Source organism: Eptatretus burgeri, chromosome 3 (assembly GCF_056783735.1).
Source record: "Eptatretus burgeri isolate ZD-2024b chromosome 3, Ebu_testis_v1, whole genome shotgun sequence".
Classification (NCBI taxonomy): Eukaryota; Metazoa; Chordata; class Myxini; order Myxiniformes; family Myxinidae; genus Eptatretus; species Eptatretus burgeri.
Window position 1 is genome coordinate 60787281 of NC_140963.1, and position 21470 is coordinate 60808750.

The following is a 21470-nucleotide window of genomic DNA, read 5'->3' on the forward strand; positions in this document are numbered from 1 at the left end:
TCATGTTCTGTGCAGACAAACAAACAGACAGACATAAACGGACCCACCTTTGGTGAGGGTAAAAATTCACTGCACAATCAGTGCAACTGCCAAGTTTCAACTCATTCCATCCATAGGTTTAGGAGTGCACACAAAAAGCTAATAAGATATTATATTAGTTTTATTATTTATGCATTTTATTTTTTTATGGCTTGTAATACCCACTCCCAGCAACAAATAGCGGCACAACACAATACACATTTACGTAGAGAATTTGTGTCGCCACTGATGCCGAAACAAACGGGGCTGCAAATATATATATATATACATACATATACACACACACACACACACACACACACACACACACACACACACACACACACACACACACACACACACACACACACACACACACACACACACACACACACACACACACACACAGTCATGTGCTGCTTAACGACGTTCCGGGCAACGACGGATCGCATATACGACGGATCTGCCAGCTCTGAAAAAAAAAATGTAGCTGAAAAATTCCTATCTCCGAGTGATGTAGCGCTGCCAGTCGTATAAAAATAGCACGTACAATTATGTACACTGTACAGTACATAAGCCTCATAATGATAATAAACGATAGTGTGGCCCTGTTACAATGCGATCGTTGAGGTCCATAAAATGTCATCGCGAAAAAAGCAGGGTCGTGCTAAATCGGGATTCAAGGAAATCGGCTTTCAAACTGAACCAATGTTTGCACGTTTACCTTCGAGCAAGTAAATTACCTTTGGTTTGAAGAATTCCGTGAATAAATCGTTGTTGTAAGTCGAAATTAAAACACCAATTTGTTTTTATTGAAGCTTTTAATGTTGTTAAAACAATCGCACTGTTCCGAAAAATATATATCACAATTGACAGGTGCTTGTTTCTTCATTTGTAAATTACATCGATGCAATGATTACGTATTTATAAAATCCAAACGCTATTTATTCATCTTTCTATAATCGATGCGAGAGGAGATTGTAAGCTGCTGCTAACAACACCGATGGCCGTCATGAACAGCACAAAGGTAAAACTAACGCGTCTTCCATCTCTCTTGGATGTGTGTTACAATTGCCGACAGTATTCAGTACAGTAACATGCTGCACAAGTTTGTATCCGAGGAGCAATAGGCTACACCATATAGCCTAGGTGTCTAGGTTTGTGTAAGTACGATGTTCGAAAACTATGTTCGAAAACGAAAACGAAAAAAAAAAGATGTTCGCACAGCGACGACGTCGCTTAGGCATAAGTCACATTTGCTCTACGGAGAGGATACGGCGGCCGTACGCCCTCTGAATTGACAGAAATGTGCGGCGGCCTCAGAGTTTCTGCGGTGGTCTCAGGGTGGCCCTACGCCGTTTGGCTATCTTTTACAGGCCGTAGGGGTCGCCGTGGAATTACAACTTTTTTCATTTCTACGTTCGCCGTAGCAATTCGACAAGCCAAAAAATAAATAAATAAATGAACCCACTCATTACTGTTCGTCTGGCCGCACGTTCGCCTTAGGGCCCCCTGCGGTCGCCTTGAGGCTACCTTGAAAATTCTATGGCCGCCGCAGGGCCCCCTTAAGGTCACCGTGCGACATCAAATCAAAGACCATACAGCAACCCCACGTTTTCGGTCTCCACAATTTCTAAATATGCCGTGCAGCTCCCCGAAAAATAAAAACATATGTGACTGCAACATTGTGTGACCGTGGAAATACTGCGGCCGCCCTACAATTGCTAGTGGCCGTAGATTTTGGAGACCCCACGGCCGCTGTGGCTAATGTGACTTAGGCCTTAACAACGCGTTTCTCAGAATGTAATCCCGTCGTTAAGTGGCACATGACTGTATTTAGATATATATATATATATATATATATATATATATATATATATATATATATATATATATATATATATATATATATATATATATATATATATCTCACAAAAGTGTACATGTTTTGTTGTAACTTTTTACTTCGAAGTATTATAAACACAAGACTCAAAGAAATGATAGAGTACACATTCTTTCATACATGTACAGGCCCAAAACATTAATTCTGTGGAAACAATGTGGCATACTGGTCATATCTGTGAAAAGGGGGGGGGGGCAACAAAAGTGAGTACACCCTTTGTACATTCTCACATTGAAGCGTTATTGTTTTCATTATTTTGGATGTCCACCATTGTTTTTGAGCACAGCAGCTCTTATACTCGGTATGGAGTTGACCAGTGTTCCACATATGTCTTTGCTGGGATTCTGTTCCACTCCTCTGCAATGACTTCTCGAAGTTGCGTGATGTTGGACATCTTTCGTCCCTCAACCTTACATTTCAGGATGCCCCACAGGTGTCCTATTGGGTTTAGATCAGGTGATATACTTGGCCACTCCAACACATTGACCTTCGACTTCTTCAGAAAGGCAGTTGTCTGCTTGGAACGATGCTTCGGATCGTTATCGTGCTGAAATACAGCTCCTCTACCAAGTTTTCGCAGGGAGGATAACATCTCCTTCAGGATGTCACAGTACATCGTATAATCCATGTTTCCCTCGATGAACTTGTGCTCTCCAGTACTGGCAGCACTCATGCATCCCCAAACCATGACACCACCACCACCACCACCACCATGCTTGACAGTAGGGATAATGCACTTGTCTTGGTACTGTTCCCCAGGTCGCCGCCAGACACGCTTCACTCCCTCAGATCCAAACAAATTGATCTTCGTTTCATCAGACCAGACAGAGGACATGTTGCCAGTAGTACAGGGGCTTGGATTGATGTGCTTCAGCAAACTGTTTGCGAGCTTTCTTGTGGCTCTGCTTCAGGAGAGGTTTACGCCTTGGACGACGCCCATGCAACCCGATACGATGGAGTGTGCGACGTATGATTTGCGCCCCAACAGACTGGCCAGAAGCTGCAGAAATCTCTTCAGCAATCTTGGCGGCACTTTGTCGTCTGTCTTGGAGGACTAGATTCTGAACTTGGCAAACAGTACGTGCAGTCATCTTTGCTGGTCTGCCCTGGCGAGCGCAACTCATTGTTGTACGCTTCTTGGAGAACCTCTGGATGACCTTGGCCACGATGTTGTGGCTTACTGTCAAAGAAGCACTGATCTTCTTGTATCCTTGGCCATCTTTATGTAGGGCAACGATTCGATCTTTGACATCTTTCGAGAACTCTTTACCATGAGCCAGGCTGCTTTCTCAATGGTGATTGGTACAGTATTTCCCATGCAATTATTTCTTCAGCAAGCTCTTTAACTTAAATATGCAGAAAATGATGAAAATGGAAGCTGTTTTACGATGCTCGACTTACTTCTTGTGCAGACAATAGCAGGGGTGTACTCACTTTTGTTGCCTCCTCTTTCAGAAATATTCGTAATATGCCACATTGTTTTTATGGAATGGCACTTTTGTGCCTGCAGACATATTGCAGAATGTCTACTCTGTCATCAACTCTAAGGTTTTGCTTCAAGCACAGCTGCTTAAAAAGTTACACTGAATTATTGGGTAGTCGCTAGAGTACCCTTGTCGGTGTGTGTGTGTGTGTGTGTGTGTGTGTGTGTGTGTGTGTGTGTGTGTGTGTGTGTGTGTGTGTGTGTGTGTGTGTGTGTGTGTGTGTGTGTGTGTGTGTGTGTGTGTGTGTGTGTGCAACGCGAGGCTCCACAGCACAAACCAGCAAACCGATTTCGATGAAACGTGGCGAAGAGGTGCCATATGGGCTGGGAGTGTGCGCGTTTGAGTTTCGTTGCTAAGCAACCATCCGTTGTTATGCAGCGGCCGAAAAACCGCGTTCACTATTTTCAATACTTGTCCTACAGTTTTGAATGTGGAGAAACGAGATTTCGGAATTAAACACTTCGAGACATTTAGAAAATTTTACTCGAGCCGATTTTTGATTTAGGTTTTATTTTTCAAATGGTAGTCCTTCAAAAATAGGGTGTCTATTTAACGTCATTTTTTATCTTGCCAAAACGAAGTTTTTGCAAGATATGTTATTCAGCTTGTATATATATTTTTTTTGTCTGTAATCACGTATAAAAAATTCTGCAGAACACAGTTATCATTGGAAATTTTTGTAACTTCGCATATCAGAGGCCTATAGAGGTCCCTTTCATTGCATAAAATTTTGAAGGTCAAGTTCATAGGTCAAGGTCACTTTGTCACAAATCAGGGGAGTCGACGAAACCCTTATTTTTTGAGTAATTTTAATCGAATCGTCTCCAAAATTTATGGGAATGTAGTATATGGTCTGGCGATCAGCTGAATAATTTTTGGTGGCGATTGGCCTTGACCTTCATGGTTAGCACCTGAGGTCAAATATATTTGACCCCAAGGTCAAATTTTCAAGTTTTAGGAACCATATCGTGTAGTACCTCAAATTGAACACCTCGATGAGTGCTTTCTAGATATGTCAAGCTTGAGACATTATGCCGTCATTTGGTGACGTTATGAGGCAAACACATATTTTTCATGGTTACTCTGTAGAACGATTTTCATCGGAATCTCTCGTAGGCAGATATTCCTCAAGGAGTCGCTCCTGGTGGATAGCAGCTCTGTTCAACTCAGTGTGACCTTAAAGAAGTCACATGTGGTCACCTTTTGGCAAGATACGGGTCTTTGTTTGTTTGTATGTAATGGACAGCTCTGGAGGCCAGAGGAGTCAACCGATTTTGATGAAAGTTGACAGGTAGGTTCATACCAGGATCTAGTTCTATGCTTTTGAGCACCGTTGCTATGGACACCACCGTTACCTAGCAACGGGACTTTGAAATTTTAGAAAAACCCTAAAAAAATAATTTTTTCGAAAATCAAAAATGGGCTTCCAGGCTTTTATGCGCACTATAATCAAACTTTGTCAAAAAATTTCAGCCCGATGCATCAAAAACTATGACTAGTATGCAATTATGTCGCGACCACCCATGTCACCTACCGGCTTGTTTACATATTTGTGAGGGGTGTACTCACTTTTGTGAGATACTGTATGTATATATATATATATATATATATATATATATATACATATATATATACATATATATATATACACATATATATATACATATATATATATACACATATATATATACACATATATATACACATACACACACATTTTTTTTAAGCACCAGAAACCTTCCCGGGTACAACCACCAAGTTTCAACTCGTTCTGTCCAGCAGTTTTGGAGTGCATATATGACAAACAGACAGACAGACACAGACAGGGAGGGAGTGGCTAGCTTTGCATAAATAGATAAAATGGTCAACAATTTACTGGAACCTTGGAGAATGGCTGAGTGCATCGCGCAGAAGCTTGGCTGCTGTTGAGAGATCAAATTGGCACATCCTTTAGGCATTTGTAGTGTATGGCCTTCACGTGACTGTAAAACGTGACATTCCTTTATAGTATAAATATTTTCAGGAAATTGTTGCTCAATTCTGTCCAACAGTGTACTGAATGACCAATGTTATTGCATTAATGATTATCCGTCATGGTATCGGTGGGGTTGGGGGATTAGTGGATGGAAATGGACGTTCAGGATGCATCGAGGTAGAAAAGGGATATTGTGAGAATGTAATATGCATTGTCAACAGCCAAGCAGGGATGAACGTGCAGGATTAAAACGGAAAACATTGTGACGAATAAGTGGTCACACAAAGCTAACTGGCAGAGGAAAATTATTAATGAAAGTCCACAAATTGTTGTTTAAGAACGTGAAGACATTTTACTGACGAGAAACACCAGCTCCCTCCAGGAGCGGCCTGGTAAAGTATAAAGCTAGAGGTACAGGAATTGTACCACATTAGCTTTACAATTTGTCCCACCCCCACCACAGGCCACTCCTGGAGAAGACATGAATTACTATGGCGACAGTGGGGTGGTCAGGGGAAGCTGACTAGGATGATTAACAGTTATTGGCATCATTTAAGTGGCCAATCTATACATATAAAGTGTGATCACTTGTGCAAGGACAATTCAACCCCCCCCCCCCTCACCCCACAAGTACTTTGCTACATGTTGAGTTTAACCCACACTCTGCTGGCCTCCAGTAACCAATTTGGCAACACGTTATGTCTCTATTGAGTAGGAGGGGCCCTTGCTTGCTGACGAGGAGATGACACAGAGGGCGGCCCCAGTGGGGGAGGAAATAACTCTGCCAGGCCATGTATTCATGCGCTCTGCAAATAGCATCAAATTTTTCGATCTCCTTTTTCGCAGCGAAATATCTGCTCTTGGGTGCTTTGTTCATTTGAACTCACAGCGTACCCACAGGCAGCCTATTGCCAACTACAAGTAAATTTTTGCCGAATATAAAAGCCAAAAAGGCTCTCTGGATAAACGATATAAACCCCAAGCCAAATAATTCATGCACCAATCGTCTCCTTTTGGGGCCCAAGAAGGTACATATGGCAGTTTGAGCCAAACAAACTAGAAAATACCGAAGGGGTGCTAAGAACAGCACGTCTTCGCATTAGTCTCGTATCATTTTGTGAGAACGTCTATTTGTAAGATTATCACAAGTGGGGGAGGTGGGAGGGGAATCACGTGGTGCACAACACCAGTTTTGTCAATGGCACGACCTTGTTGCAAAACAAAAGCACAGCAATAGTCGCAAAATTTGTATTTTTCCCTTTTATGATTTGGAATCACAAATGAATCACCAGTGTAGCTCATTTTCATTAATACAATTATGACTCCAAATCACGAGCTGAAGTTACACGAAGCGGTACAGCATACCATTTCTGCATGCGTCTGGTGGGGTCCCGATTCCTTCTGAAGCAGCTGTGAGGACAGAGGGCGGTGTTAGGAACAGAGCGGAAAAGGTGAGCTCAGAGGAAAACACAACGTGTGGATAAGAAAGGGACAAGCAAAGGGGAAGAGAGAGAGAGAGAGAGAGAGAGAGAGAGAGAGAGAGAGAGAGAGAGAGAGAGAGAGAGAGAGAGAGAGAGAGAGAGAGAGAGAGAGAGAGAGAGAGAGAGAGAGAGAGAGAGAGAGAGAGAGAGAGAGAGAGAGAGAGAGAGAGAGAGAGAGAGAGAGAGAGAGAGAGAGAGAGAGAGAGAGAGAGAGAGAGAGAGAGAGAGAGAGAGAGAGAGAGAGAGAGAGAGAGAGAGAGAGAGAGAGAGAGAGAGAGAGAGAGAGAGAGAGAGAGAGAGAGAGAGAGAGAGAGAGAGAGAGAGAGAGAGAGAGAGAGAGAGAGAGAGAGAGAGAGAGAGAGAGAGAGAGAGAGAGAGAGAGAGAGAGAGAGAGAGAGAGAGAGAGAGAGAGAGAGAGAGAGAGAGAGAGAGAGAGAGAGAGAGAGAGAGAGAGAGAGAGAGAGAGAGAGAGAGAGAGAGAGAGGCATGGGACAAAAAGGGCAAGTTCAATGTGAAGGAGTAACCAACAACGAGGACGAGTTAGGCAGGCAACGAACTAAAAAAAAATAAAATAATAATAATAAAAAATATATATAAGGGCTGGGTGTGCACAACAAAGTGTGAGCTCGAGACGAAACAGCGCTGTGAGAAAGGGAGGGTGAGTGGGTGGGAAGGAAGAGGCACGTTGGGGTGGACCATTTGGAAACAGAATGGAAAAGTGAGTGATCAGATGTAAGAGATTCAAACAATGTGGAGGATAAATTTAAAAAAAAAATAACAATACTAATAATAATAAGGAAAGCAGGATAAAGTTGATGAATGACATCAACATGACAAAAAAGGAGAAAAAACAAACATACAACAAAAAAACAATAAAGAGTGCAAGGTCGATGCAAGGATTGAAAAAGAGTGAAAATGATCACAAAAGAGAAGATTAAAAATGAGAGAAGAAATGATGAGGAAGGAAGTGTGGAGGGAAATGGTGCTGGTGCGATGGTGGGCTAGTGTGTTAAGATTAAGGAAGCGAACATAAAATGCAAATAAAACAAACACACCAATGTGAGGGGTTAAGACCATGCTCTAAAATATAATGTTGGGGGTGGAGGGGAGGTATGGTGGGGATATCTAAGGAAATTTATCGAGAAAAGTCAAATCGGGATAAAACCTCTTCAAAACAAATTCAAATATTGATGACCTATAACGGTCCGAATGAAAAATGTGATGAAATTGTTTAACATGGAAAACTGATATTCTTCTTCTTCCAATATAGTGTCGAGACCTCCGTGGAGTATTATCACACTGAGATATGAAGCGATTCCATTGTTTATAAACTTCCCGCATGAGAAATTCTATGCGAATAACTTTCCCCTCCTACCTGCATATGAAATAGGTTGTGTGCTATAATGCTGAATAAATGTGACGGTGAAAGGTCATCAATTCTGATTCATTATACTCAGTCCATCACAGAGCATCGGTGATGCTGAAGTAGTTTCTCAGCAAAGGTTGTACTGGGTGATTTACCATTACCTTTCCAGCAGTAGTTAGGGTAGCAATTTGTAATTTGTTTATGGTGCCAGCGAAAGCTCATCTACTCTTCGTGAAGGATACCGTGGGGTCTGACATCCACCAACTAATTCCGGCATAAGGGACGCCAGGTTAATGGCCATCAGAGGGATGGCACATGCATTGATGAATCACACTGCCTGTGAAACCCTACGATGACAGTTTATAGCTGGGTCGGGATTTCAACCCAGGCTATACGGCTTAGGAGTGTGCGTACCTCTCAGCCTTCTTGCCAGCCACAAGTCAATATAGGTTTGGAATTTATTGCCACTTAGAGTAATATACTTGTCTCGCACGTCAGAACCGTATATTTTATAATACTTCATTACAAATATACAATTTGATAAATTAAAAGAAAATATTAACGGGAACGCTCACAAATGTTGTCACGAATAGTTTCAAAAAGTGCAAACACTGGTATGCGTGTAGCTCATTTCATTTGTGTCATGGCAAATGGTAGTGGACACTGTTGTGCTGATTCTCATAGGGCAGGCAAAACATGGTCACAGTTGTGCTCCCACCCCTGTCAATTATAAAATGAACCTGCCCTTTTGGCTTAATATAAAATAAAATTATTTAAAAAAAAAATGAAAACGCTGCAGGTGCCGAGTAGGACAAATCGATTCGATTTTGGTGAAGATCCACCCTGATGGAATAAAATAAAATAAAAATAGAATATAGAAAAAAAAAGAAGAAAAAGGTTTCTTCACCATTGAGTGATGCAGCCAAAACGATATTTCAAAACTTGGTGGACGAGTTGATGAGATGACAAGAAAAGCTGATTGATTTTGGTTAAAGTCCGGTTGTAGATTCGGCCGAACAGTGGGATACGAAATTTAAACTGTTCAGCCTGGCACAGTGCTCTTCTCATACTGTATTTCAAGAGAGGCTAGTGCAACGTTTAGGACTAATAACTTAAGCTTTCCAGCCAAAACGCACATTAGTTTATCTTCTTCACAACGATGGAGGCACTGCTGACATCACATCATAACTAGCCTGTCCCCCGCACAGCAGCAGACAGGGCTTTGCAATTGTGTGTGTGTGCATGCAAGAGCAACAACTTTTTTTTAATTTTTTTTATTTTTTAAACGATTTGAGCTGTCAAATTTTGAACAAACCTTTATTTTGAGAATCTGAAGAAGCCTAATTAATAATTGGGTCAAATATAAAAAGGAGGGAAGTCATAGTGAGTGCAAATAGTCCTTATTATCCTGACCACCAATGAGCAGCATTGTTTTTAATTTTTAAATTTAACAAACCTTTATTATGAGAATATTGATTAATAAAATGTACAATTTTAACCATTTTTTTTCCATTAAGTTTAGCTTGAGTACAAAGCGGACATTGATGGACTTTGCATTTTGGCACGCTTTCTAGTTAACGTATTCATTGGGTTGACAGAGCAAATAGATCGATATGAAATCAATCTTATTAAATGCAGTTAAAATCATCCATCTGTTGCAACACTCACCCCAAAAATAAATAAATAAATAAATACTTTCATTGACCAACCCAAAATATTTTGACAGGAATTATTTTTATTAGTGTGTAAACATTAGCAACTACTTTATGGTTGCTTGCAGTGCTCATCATCATAATCATCACAAAGTGATGCAACAATTGACGACTTGGGTGACATTACCCAGCACCTCCATTTTGTTGAACGAACTTGACCTTCAGAACAAGTTAGAATAGCACTGAGGGGTGGGGTGGGGGGAGGTAGAGTAAAGGGAGGACATGGGTGATGAGAAAGCCAAGCAAATGGATGGACAACAGAGGGGGAATAAAATTAATAAATTAATTAATAATTTTAAATGCAGGCCTCATTAAACCAGTCCTGTGAAAGAAAAATAATAATAGTGATAAAATAATAATAAAAAGAGACATGTGACCACCATGGTGTGCATACTGAAGTTAAAGCTGAATTTATACATCTCATCTTGGCAGAAAATACACCATCAAATCAACACCCAATTTTTTTACATACACACCAAAAATACAATGCAATACAATATGACAAATACCAAGTTTGTATTTTCTTCCTAATTTTAAAATTTTACACCATAATCATGAGTCACGGTTGCCTCCATAGCCAAACAGGCCAATCACGTGACATTGCGAACAAGTTTATAGGGTGGGAGTTGCTGTCCAGATAACAACCACACCTGGATAAGCAAGCACTGTAACCATTTATCAAGGGATATCCCAGAAGGTTAGACTACTCACTTTCTGCAGTTGAGGCAGTAATTTGCAATTTGTTCAGGGTGCCGGTGATAACTCACCGACTGTTTGCAATCAAGACACTGTGGGATATTTAACGGCCACAAACCAGTGCTGGCAGATGGGCCCTGCGGTTTATAAAACATCCACGTTACGAACAGCATACACATTGATGGATCACCTTACATGTGAAACACCAGCTGGGTCGAGATTTAAACTCAGGCTAGACAGCTCAAATAAGAGAGTGTCCATCTCTCAAGGATATCCGGCTAGCACACCAAAACATTAGTATTACCTGACACGCAGTCGAGAGACGATCAATATCTAAAATCTATCAAAATTATCCAAAGCATTTCATCCAATTTCTCTACGATCGCCATAGTTAAGACAAAAGGGTCCTTCCTGCACCATTTTGATAAAACGACAGACTTTGTGGTACTCCTGTAAGCATTAGAATTAGAGAACATTGTACTTTACGGTAATTCTACATATCGACGGTCCCCTGGGCCAGTGCGCATGCGCAGCCTGACCCGGAGCCAGGGATGTTGTGGGTGTTTCAACCTGTTCAATACTTGTTTGATTATTGTCGTTCCACGCTACAGTGAGAATGAACCACACCGTTTGATATTTTGTCATGTTCATTCTTAAATAAGAACAGAGTTCAATTTGTTCGACCACTTTATTAGCGTGGAACGACAATAATCAAACAAGTATTGAACAGGTTGAAACACCCACAACATCCCTGGCTCCGGGTCAGGCTGCGCATGCGCACTGGCCCAGGGGACCGTCGATATGTAGAATTACCGTAAAGTACAATGTTCTCTATCTCCCTCCGAGTCTTTATTATGTTAATAGATAAAGGCTGAGAAAATATTAAGTTTAATGAATGAACAAAAGTTTATATCGCCCATCGTGTGACTATTCCATGGAGTAGTCCTTGTGCCAGGCAGGCACGCTGGTCGCTCTGGTGGATCGGCGTTGACCTATCGCTGGTGCTGGTGGTGTCACATCGGGCCCCAGTGGGGATGGGGCTCTCGGGGTTTCAGGGGCCGATGGTGGCGTCTGAAGGATCGCGCGCCTCGGTGTGCCTCGTCCTGGTGCTGCTGGCGTGTCTAAAACGGGTGTCGTCTTGCGCCGGGGTGTGCATACTGACGTCAGTGCCGGCGTGGGCCCCGTTGGCGTCGCAGATGTCACGGGTTCGCTGTCGAGGTCAGGCAGTTGCGGTGTTACAACGGGTGCAGGTACAGTGATTCGGGTTGCTAGATCATCATAGATAGACCGGGGTGGCAGCTGGTCATTGCGAACTGGGCTAAACTTGCGCAGGAATTTCCTGTTCCGAAGTGTGACTCTGCCCGAGCCATCGATCTTGATCACGTATTGGTCGTGTTGGCGTACCTCCACGATACTGCCTGTCTTGTCCCATTTTTTTGGGTGGAATCCTGTCTGGTTCTGTACGCGGACTTGGTCCCCTACAGCAAGTGGCGGAAGGCGTTTGGTGTGTTCTGCCCCGGATACGGTAAAAAGTGCCGGAAGTGTGACCGCCAGAATCACCTCGACAAGGCGTGCCTGGGCGGCCGATCGGCAAGACCCCCATCTAAGGAGACCGACGGGATGTACGACGAGCAGACGGCAGCCTTCGTCGAGCTATGCACGGTCACCATGGCCAGCACAGAGGACGAAATGCGCACGCTTCCCCTCGCTCACCACCTGTACGATGATATGTGCGATAAGTGGATGAAACGCATATCCGACCCGCAGCCATACGTCAACCTCACTCTCACCAACAAGCGCGAGGATTACAAAGCGCTGGGTTTTAACCTCCTGAAACACACCCGCGCGGTAACCCTACCCGCTATGGCAGACACGGGGTGCCAGAGCTGCCTGATCGGCATTAAAGTCGTCCAACAAATGGGCCTGAGTACCGAGGACCTCATACCTGTATCCATGACCATGAAGGCCGCAAACAACAGAGGAATTCGTATCCTCGGAGCCGTGGTAGTCAGATTCGCCGGTAACAGTGACGACGCTCGGAGATTGGAGACGCGCCAAATCGCGTATGTGACGGACTCTTCAGACCGCATATTCCTCTCCCGCGCGGCCTGCATGGACCTGGGAATGATCTCGGACAGATTCGACACTCGGAGAGGTGAATCTGACGACCTCGGAATTGTGCGACTGCCCGCGACGCGCGGAGCCGCCGACCAAGCCGACCGCACTCCCCATGCCAGCGACCGAGGCCAACAGAGAGGCACTACAGTCACATTTACTCAGGATGTATGCTCAGAGCACATTCAACACGTGCCCACACCAGCCACTACCGAGAATGACCGGCCCGCCACTACGTCTTATGCTCAGTGAGAACGCGACACCGGTTGCCCATCACACTCCCATCTCCGTGGCCATACATTGGCAAGATGAGGTAAAAGCAGGCCTCGACCAGGACGTTCGGCTCGGCGTGTTGGAGGAAGTACCCGTCGGCACGCCGGTGACATGGTGTCACCGCATGGTAATTTGCGCGAAAAAGAATGGCAAGCCGCGACGCACAGTCGACTTTCAGGCCTTGAACAAGCATGCGTTCCGCGAGACCCACCACACCCAATCCCCGTTCCACCAGGCGAGACGCGTACCTAACGGGAAGCGCAAGACAGTATTCGACGCATGGAACGGTTACCATAGCGTCCGCCTACACGAGGACGACCGCCACAAGACGACCTTCATCACTCCATGGGGGCGCTACCGGTACCTATCTGCCCCACAAGGGTATATGGCATCGGGGGACGGTTACTCACGACGATACGATGAGATCGTCGCGGACATTGGTAACAAGACCAAGTGCGTAGATGACACGCTCCTATGGTCAGACACGATTGAGGGAGCTACTTCCAGGCGGTCCAATGGCTGGATATATGCGGCCGGAATGGAATCATCCTCAACCCGGAGAAGTTTGTCTTCAGCGCACCCACGGTGGACTTCGCGGGCTTCACCATCACCATGACCGACGTGCGACCGTGCAGCCGCTACCTGGAAGCAATCCACGATTTCCCACAACCGCGTAACATCACCGACGTCAGATCGTGGTTCGGGCTTGTCAACCAGGTGGCATACGCCTTTAGTATGGCCGAACGAATGCAGCCATTCCGGAAGCTCCTGAAAAGTGGAGAACGCTTCCAGTGGTCCATGGAGTTAGAGGACATATTCCGCGAGTCGAAAGACGTGATCGTACAAGAAATCGAACACGGTGTCCGCATATTTGACAAAACTAAGCCAACATGCATCGCCACGGACTGGTCGAAGGAGGGAATCGGATTCTGGTTGCTTCAAAAGCACTGCCGATGCGTGCCAGTTAGACCATTCTGCTGCACTGATGGATGGAAAATAACCCTGGTCGGCAGCAGATTTACACACGCGGCAGAATCCAGATACGCGCCCATAGAGGGCGAGGCTCTCGCAGTCGCGGACGCCTTGGACAAAGCGCGCTACTTCGTACTGGGCTGCGAGAACCTGATCGTTGCGGTAGACCACAAACCACTGCTGAAACTCCTTTCGGACAGAGCACTTGACGACATACCCAACCCCCGCCTCAGGAACCTCAAGGAGAAGACCCTGCGTTATCGCTTCCGCATCATACATATCCCGGGAATGAAGAACAAGGCGGCAGATGCCATGTCGCGCAGGCCAGTTGGCACCACGCGACCTCCACTCATGAACCTTCCAGATGACAATGCCACCATAGCGACCCACCTCCAACCAAGCACGCACACCGACGTCCTGTCCCTCCTACGCCAAACTGAGCCGGAGTATGACGACGACGTCGAGGACAACCTGGCATGGTGTGCCGCGGGCCTCGAATCATTGCGATCAGCAACATGGGATCGCGTCAGGGAAGCCACCAGCAGCGATGGCGATATGCACATATTGGAGGGAATGACAATGAACGGCATCCCCGACTCAAAAATCGAGATGCCAGAGACAATTCGCGACTATCACCAGTACCGCGAGAACATTACATCGACAGATGGAGTGATCCTATACAAGGACCGAGTAGTCATACCACCCTCACTCCGCGGCGATGTGCTGAGCGCCCTACACGCTGCCCACCAGGGCGTATCAATGATGACCGCCCGCGCAGAATCCTCTGTACTCTGGCCAGGCATGTCGGCCGACATCAGCGCCACTCGGAAAAACTGCGAACACTGCCACCGGATGGCACCATCACAGCCTGGAGCGCCACCAACTCCACCTATTCCGGTCGTTTACCCCTTTCAGGCAGTGTGCTCGGACTTCTTTGTACACAGGGGTGCACACTACCTTGTGACAGTGGACAGATACTCGAACTGGCCGATCATCTCAAAGTCGACGGGTGGCGCCGCCGGACTCATAAACCACTTACGTCGCGCCTTCGTGACGTACGGGACACCAGAAGAGCTCGCGTCGGATGGGGGACCGGAGTTCACCTCCACCGAGACCAGGTCATTCCTGCACAGATGGGGCGTACACCACCGCTTGTCATCGGTGGCCTTCCCTCACAGCAACTGTCGCGCGGAGATTGGAGTTAAGACAATGAAACGACTTATCACGGACAACACCAGCCCGCAGGGAGAACTTGACACTGACGCTGTGCAGAGAGCGATACTACAATATCGTAACACGCCTGACCCTGACACGAAGATCTCCCCGGCAATGTGTGTCTTCGGCCGCCCGATACGCGATTTCATCCCAATTATCCCCGGGAAGTACAGACCGCACGACACTTGGCATGAGACCCTGAAAGCGAGGGAGGAGGCCCTCCGCAAACGTCATATCCGCACAGCCGACACCTGGGCAGAACACACCAAACGCCTTCCGCCACTTGCTGTAGGGGACCAAGTCCGCGTACAGAACCAGACAGGATTCCACCCAAAAAAATGGGACAAGACAGGCAGTATCGTGGAGGTACGCCAACACGACCAATACGTGATCAAGATCGATGGCTCGGGCAGAGTCACACTTCGGAACAGGAAATTCCTGCGCAAGTTTAGCCCAGTTCGCAATGACCAGCTGCCACCCCGGTCTATCTATGATGATCTAGCAACCCGAATCACTGTACCTGCACCCGTTGTAACACCGCAACTGCCTGACCTCGACAGCGAACCCGTGACATCTGCGACGCCAACGGGGCCCACGCCGGCACTGACGTCAGTATGCACACCCCGGCGCAAGACGACACCCGTTTTAGACACGCCAGCAGCACCAGGACGAGGCACACCGAGGCGCGCGATCCTTCAGACGCCACCATCGGCCCCTGAAACCCCGAGAGCCCCATCCCCACTGGGGCCCGATGTGACACCACCAGCACCAGCGATAGGTCAACGCCGATCCACCAGAGCGACCAGCGTGCCTGCCTGGCACAAGGACTACTCCATGGAATAGTCACACGATGGGCGATATAAACTTTTGTTCATTCATTAAACTTAATATTTTCTCAGCCTTTATCTATTAACATAATAAAGACTCGGAGGGAGATAGAGAACATTGTACTTTACGGTAATTCTACATATCGACGGTCCCCTGGGCCAGTGCGCATGCGCAGCCTGACCCGGAGCCAGGGATGTTGTGGGTGTTTCAACCTGTTCAATACTTGTTTGATTATTGTCGTTCCACGCTAATAAAGTGGTCGAACAAATTGAACTCTGTTCTTATTTAAGAATGAACATGACAAAATATCAAACGGTGTGGTTCATTCTCACTGTATGACATGCCAAACATGTAATTTCAGTCATGACCTTTTGTTGGAATTTGGAAAGATACATAAAATGCATGTAATGCTGAGATAGCATACAAGGACATCGCATCGAGTAGTTTTGACATGATCCCATCTGAAGTACGTTGACAATACGGTTTTTATTTTATTTTGTATTTTTGAAGTACCAACGACTGTTATTCCACGTGTGAGCCGGCATGATAGCTTGGAGGTACATATACTTGACTGAACCGTCTCGTCTGGGTTTGAATCTCGACCAAGCTATAAACTACCAACCTGGTGTTTCACATGCAGGGCGAGGAATCAAGATGTGTGCGCCATCCATCACAGGGATGTTAAGCCGGGTATCCAATCTGCTACCCCTAATTTGTGGACATCACAGATCCTACGGTGTTGTTTGTGAAGAGTAGGTGAGTAAACGACACACCCTCAACAAATTACAAATTCCTGCCCTGACCGAATGTGCTACCAGCATAGACTACAGTTTTCAACCTTCAAGTGCTCGTCTCAAACTAGAGCGCCACCATGTCCATGGTGTGCATACTGGGACACAGCAGGAATGTCAAATCAAAATGAGATTATAAAAGCACTCTTCAGGGAAAAGCACCGAAATGCTGCAGCTATACCACTGGTGATAAACTTTGGCAATTTAGCAACAGCGGCACATAACCAGGACAGCCTTTCAAAACTACATTGGCTTCGCTTTACATAAACCTCTTCCGTAACATTCGTAGAATACCACGTTGCAGTGTCTTTGACCCATTTATCAGCCTCATGCTGTGGTATTTAAAATACCTTCCAATTTCACACCCATCGTTCTGTAATACTAAATTTGGAACAAACCTTCATCTTAAACTTTCAAGAAATACCTTAAACATGACTGCTATAGCAGACAAGGGAGGATGAGAAAGGGCACAAAGGTTCATCAAAACAAACAATGACAAACGAGCATTTTGAAGGTCAGAAACAAAAGGAAATGAATCCAGAACTTCAACTGGGGGGGGGGGGAGGGGGGACTCAGGAGACCTTTGAACCCAACAAAGCAACATCACAGCGGACAGAAGCACAAGCGTGGACACCAATCCCAGAAAACAGGTTTAGGAACACCAAAAGTCCCAAAGGAGTATCCATCAGATTAGTAAAATGAGAAAGGCCAATAAACCAAAGGAAGTCAAAATGTTCATGAATGGACTTACCAAGTTGCTGGATTCAAATAACTGAGGACCCTGCAAGGTCAGCCCAGGATGGTTAACTACAGAAATCAGTACCAGGGGAACTGTAGCCACAAGTCAACCATTTCTCAATTTTATTCCCACCAACACAGCCTGCATTAGCATTCTGTGTCTGGTAATCAAACAATGCCTTCAGAAAGTATTCATACCCCTTGACTTTTTCACATTGTATTGTTCTACAGCCTGAATTTAGATGGATTGAATTTAAAATTTTGTCACTGACATACACAAAATACCCCATAATGTCCAAGTGGATTTTTTTTATCTTTCAAAATTTCAAATCAATTAAAAATGAGATAATGAAATATCTCAAGTATTCAACTTTGGCAGTAATTACAGCTTCGAGCGTTTATGGGTTTGTCTTGTATTCGCTTTGCACATCTGGATTTAGGGATTTTCTCTCATTCTTCCTTGTTGATTTGCTCAAGCTCTGTAAAGTTGGATGGGGAGTGTCAGTGAACAGCAATCTTCAAGTCTTTCCACAGATTCTCAATGGGATTAAAGTCTGGACTTTGGCTGGACCACGAGAGGACTTTCACATTCTTGTTCTGAAGCCATTCCAGTGTCGCTTAGGCTGTTTGCTTGGGGTCATTGTCCTGTTGGAATGTAACTCTTTGCCGCAGTCTCCCATAAAGCCTATATTTGTGAAGTGCTGCAGAGACCTTCTGGCAGGTTCTCCCATCTCAGCTAAGGAACTCTGTAGTTCTGTCAGAGTGGCCAATGGGTTCTTGGTCACCTCCATGACCAAGGCCCTTCTGGTGTTTTATACCTTTTGCTGGTTCCATGCCTCATCGCAATTCTATCTCGGAGTTCTACAGACAGTTCCTTGAACTTCATGGAAGAGTTTCTGCTCTGACATGCACTGTCAACTGTGGGACCTCATATAGAAAGGTTTGTTTCTTTCGAAATAATGTCCAATCAATTGAATTGGCCACAGGTAGACACCGATCAAAACATCAAGGATGATCAAAGGAGATTGGATGCACCCGAGGTCAATTTGGAGTGTCATAGCAAAGGGGTTGAATACTTATTGACACAAGGCATTTCAGCTTTTCATTAACTTGCAAAAATTATATATATATATATATATATATATATAATTAAAAAAATATATTATATATATTTAATCCATTTTAAATTCATGCTGCAACAACAAAATATGAAAAAGTGAAGGGGTGTGAATACTTTCTGAAGGCACTAACTATACCTAAAGGGCATAGTTACAGAATACTACACAACCTTTTGAGACACTTCATATCTGTATAATATTCTTAGAACACAAAACAAGCACAGGGATCTCAGACTCGCTCACCATAGAGGACTCAGGCCTTAAGCTTTTACACACATTCAAGTTATACAGACACAGGTCAAGACTGGATATCAGAAGCAAGTTCTATAGTCAGAGGATTGGGACAGATTGGAACAATGTCCCTGAAAGTGTGGTTGAAGCAAAATCGATTCAATCCTTCAAGGCCAAACTTGACATTCACTGGTGAAATCAAAGGTTTCTGACCGACAGTCCCTTCCACATGTACAAATGATATGCAAAGTATTATCAGATGTTGTGGAGAACACCAGGATGGTTACAGGGATGGGGATGACAACTACTTTTCATCTTCTCTTTCCTCCTCTAACCTACCACTTCCTTTTACTCGTGACAAGAACACTGTACTGGCATCCGGGGGTTCAAATCCAATTGAAGGAATTTGCAGGATCAAGGATTTGGACTCCAAATCTCAGGAAACCAAATATCATTTCAAGGGAACCACCAAGTCATGAATGGATTGTCGATAAAAACCAGGATGGTTCACAAATTATCTTCAGGCAGAAGGTAATCAGTGTCTGTCCTACCTTGTCTGTGACACCAGTTTATACATTATGGTTGACACTTAATGCCCATAAGAGAAATTTGGGATGGGCATCAAAATACGATCTATGAAAAGACGAGGCTGCTCCAAAGTTCCACGAACCTGCAAAAATAAATCAGTCAACCAATCTCATTTTAGATTTTTTTTTCCTCACTCCTGCAAAATGGAATAAAGTCCATCCAATCATCTATTCTTGAGGTTTCTTACAAGTGTAGATGTCATGCCCAGAACACATCACATTCCATGTACATTTATAACCTTTCCCAGTCAGCTGTTTTTTTTTTGTTTTTTTTGTATACCTTGGTCGAGGCTCGTATGAGAGCTAACACACAACTCACAGCAAGGAGGCATGAGACAAGAGGGGTGGGAGTGGAAGGGACAAAACAGTGGGGAACAGACACATTAGGTGAACTGTGGAAGGGAGAGGGATGGGGATGGGATGGGGAACATGGCGAAGAGAAGATGGACATTTCAGGGACTTTCAGGAAGGAAAGCAGGAGAAATGAAGGAAGTGGGCTTGGGTGGATTATCGGGGGTAGAAAAGATCGAGGATTTGGATGGGGGAAGATAAGAGGTGGTGGTGAACAGCTGTTTTGAAAGCCTGGAGGGAAGAATGGGAAAGAATAGAGTGAGGAAGTTTATTCCAAAGGCGGGAAAAAAGAGGAATGAAAGAGTGAAGATGAGCAGTGATTCGTGATTTTGGTAGTTTTACCAGAAGGGGGTTGTTGGCGGACCTTGAGCGCCCTGTGGAAATGTGGTGGGGACAAATCGCAGAGAGAGCAGGGGGGGCAAGGCTGGAGAGGAGTCGGTAGAAGACAGAAAGACCACCGACAACCTGCGGTGATTGAGTGAGAGGCCCAAAGACTCAGCTTCATTGCGGGAGATGCCGATGATCTTAAATGCCCTGGTTTCGACAGCGTGAAGCCGAGAAAGGTGGGAGGCAGGAGCACCAGCCCAGAGGGGAGAGCAGTACTCCATCAGGCTACGGACAAAAGCTTTGTAAGTGGTCAGGAGCTCAAGAGGGCCGAGGAAGGACTTAGCACGACGGAGGATTCCCAGTCGGCGACTGGCTTTTGAGGCGAGGTTGGAAATGTGACTTTCCCAGGAAAGGTCATGGCAGATAGTGAGACCTATAAGCTTGAAAGAAAAGACTTCTTCCAGAGGATTGTTGAGAAAGTGGATGGGGGGGTTTTGTAAACGGTCCTTTCGAAGAGACATAGTGAGAGTGTGAGATTTGTCTGGATTGAAAGACATGTTCCACGTGTTGGACCAGTTTGTGATTTTATCCAGATCTGCAGTGAGCGAAGAAGCTGCTGCTTGCCGGTCTGAGGGATGACAGATGGTACGGCAGAGGGTGGAGTCGGCGGCAAAGAGAAATAGAGGATTTTCCAGAGAGTCCGAGAGTTTTCCAGAGAGCTTGTCTACATGCCTCTCCACTGGGGATTAGCAAAGGAATAGGGTGGACAACAAATGAGTCAATTAATTATCTGCAAACAAGCCTCGACTAACTTCCTGTGGCCCATTTCAAAAGGGCAAAGGATGGTGGGCAAGGTTAAAAAAAAAAAATCAATAAACCAATTAATAAATGAAGGGAAGGGACAAAGTCACAGCAAGAGCATAAAATCAATCAAATGTAGCAACCTGGTTTATATTTTAAAAAGGATATTCACTTATTTTGATTGCAAGCATTTCAGTCATTTAACCAAGACCAGAGTCACAATTGCATATTACAATTAACATCAGAGCTTTGTCCATTAATAACACGAGTTAAACAAATTTACTTCCGCTTGAAGATGGCACCAATAGTGTTCCAAAATGTATTTTTTATAGGAAAAGCAAAGTACTGAATTAATGGGATCAAAGGTGTACAAGGAAGAAAGAGAAAAAGGTGACGGTAACAATCAAATTACAGAGCCAGGGTGAGTGCCACATGCTCAATAGCTTGAAAGCTCCAGCACATACACCACCTAGAGGGAGCCATCTTGT

The 21470-nt window shown here is 44.9% G+C and overlaps 1 protein-coding gene across 10 annotated transcripts in view; it reads right to left on the bottom strand.

Annotated features, from left to right (window-relative positions):
- The window catches only part of ANO5 (anoctamin 5), a 128417-nt gene that overhangs the window by 93104 nt on the left and 13843 nt on the right, over positions 1-21470 (bottom strand). For 4 of the 10 annotated variants that reach the window (XM_085873679.1, XM_085873671.1, XM_085873670.1 and 1 more), the window contains exons 3-4: positions 17581-17610; positions 6746-6790 (exon numbers count right to left, since the gene is read on the bottom strand). The exons of 2 other annotated variants lie outside the window; for them this stretch is intronic. In XM_085873679.1, the coding sequence (XP_085729805.1) occupies positions 6746-6790; positions 17581-17610 (75 nt within the window). The remainder of the gene's footprint in view (positions 1-6745; positions 6791-17580; positions 17611-21470) is intronic. 4 more of the 10 variants (XM_085873680.1, XM_085873673.1, XM_085873676.1 and 1 more) reach the window with 2 other exon arrangements.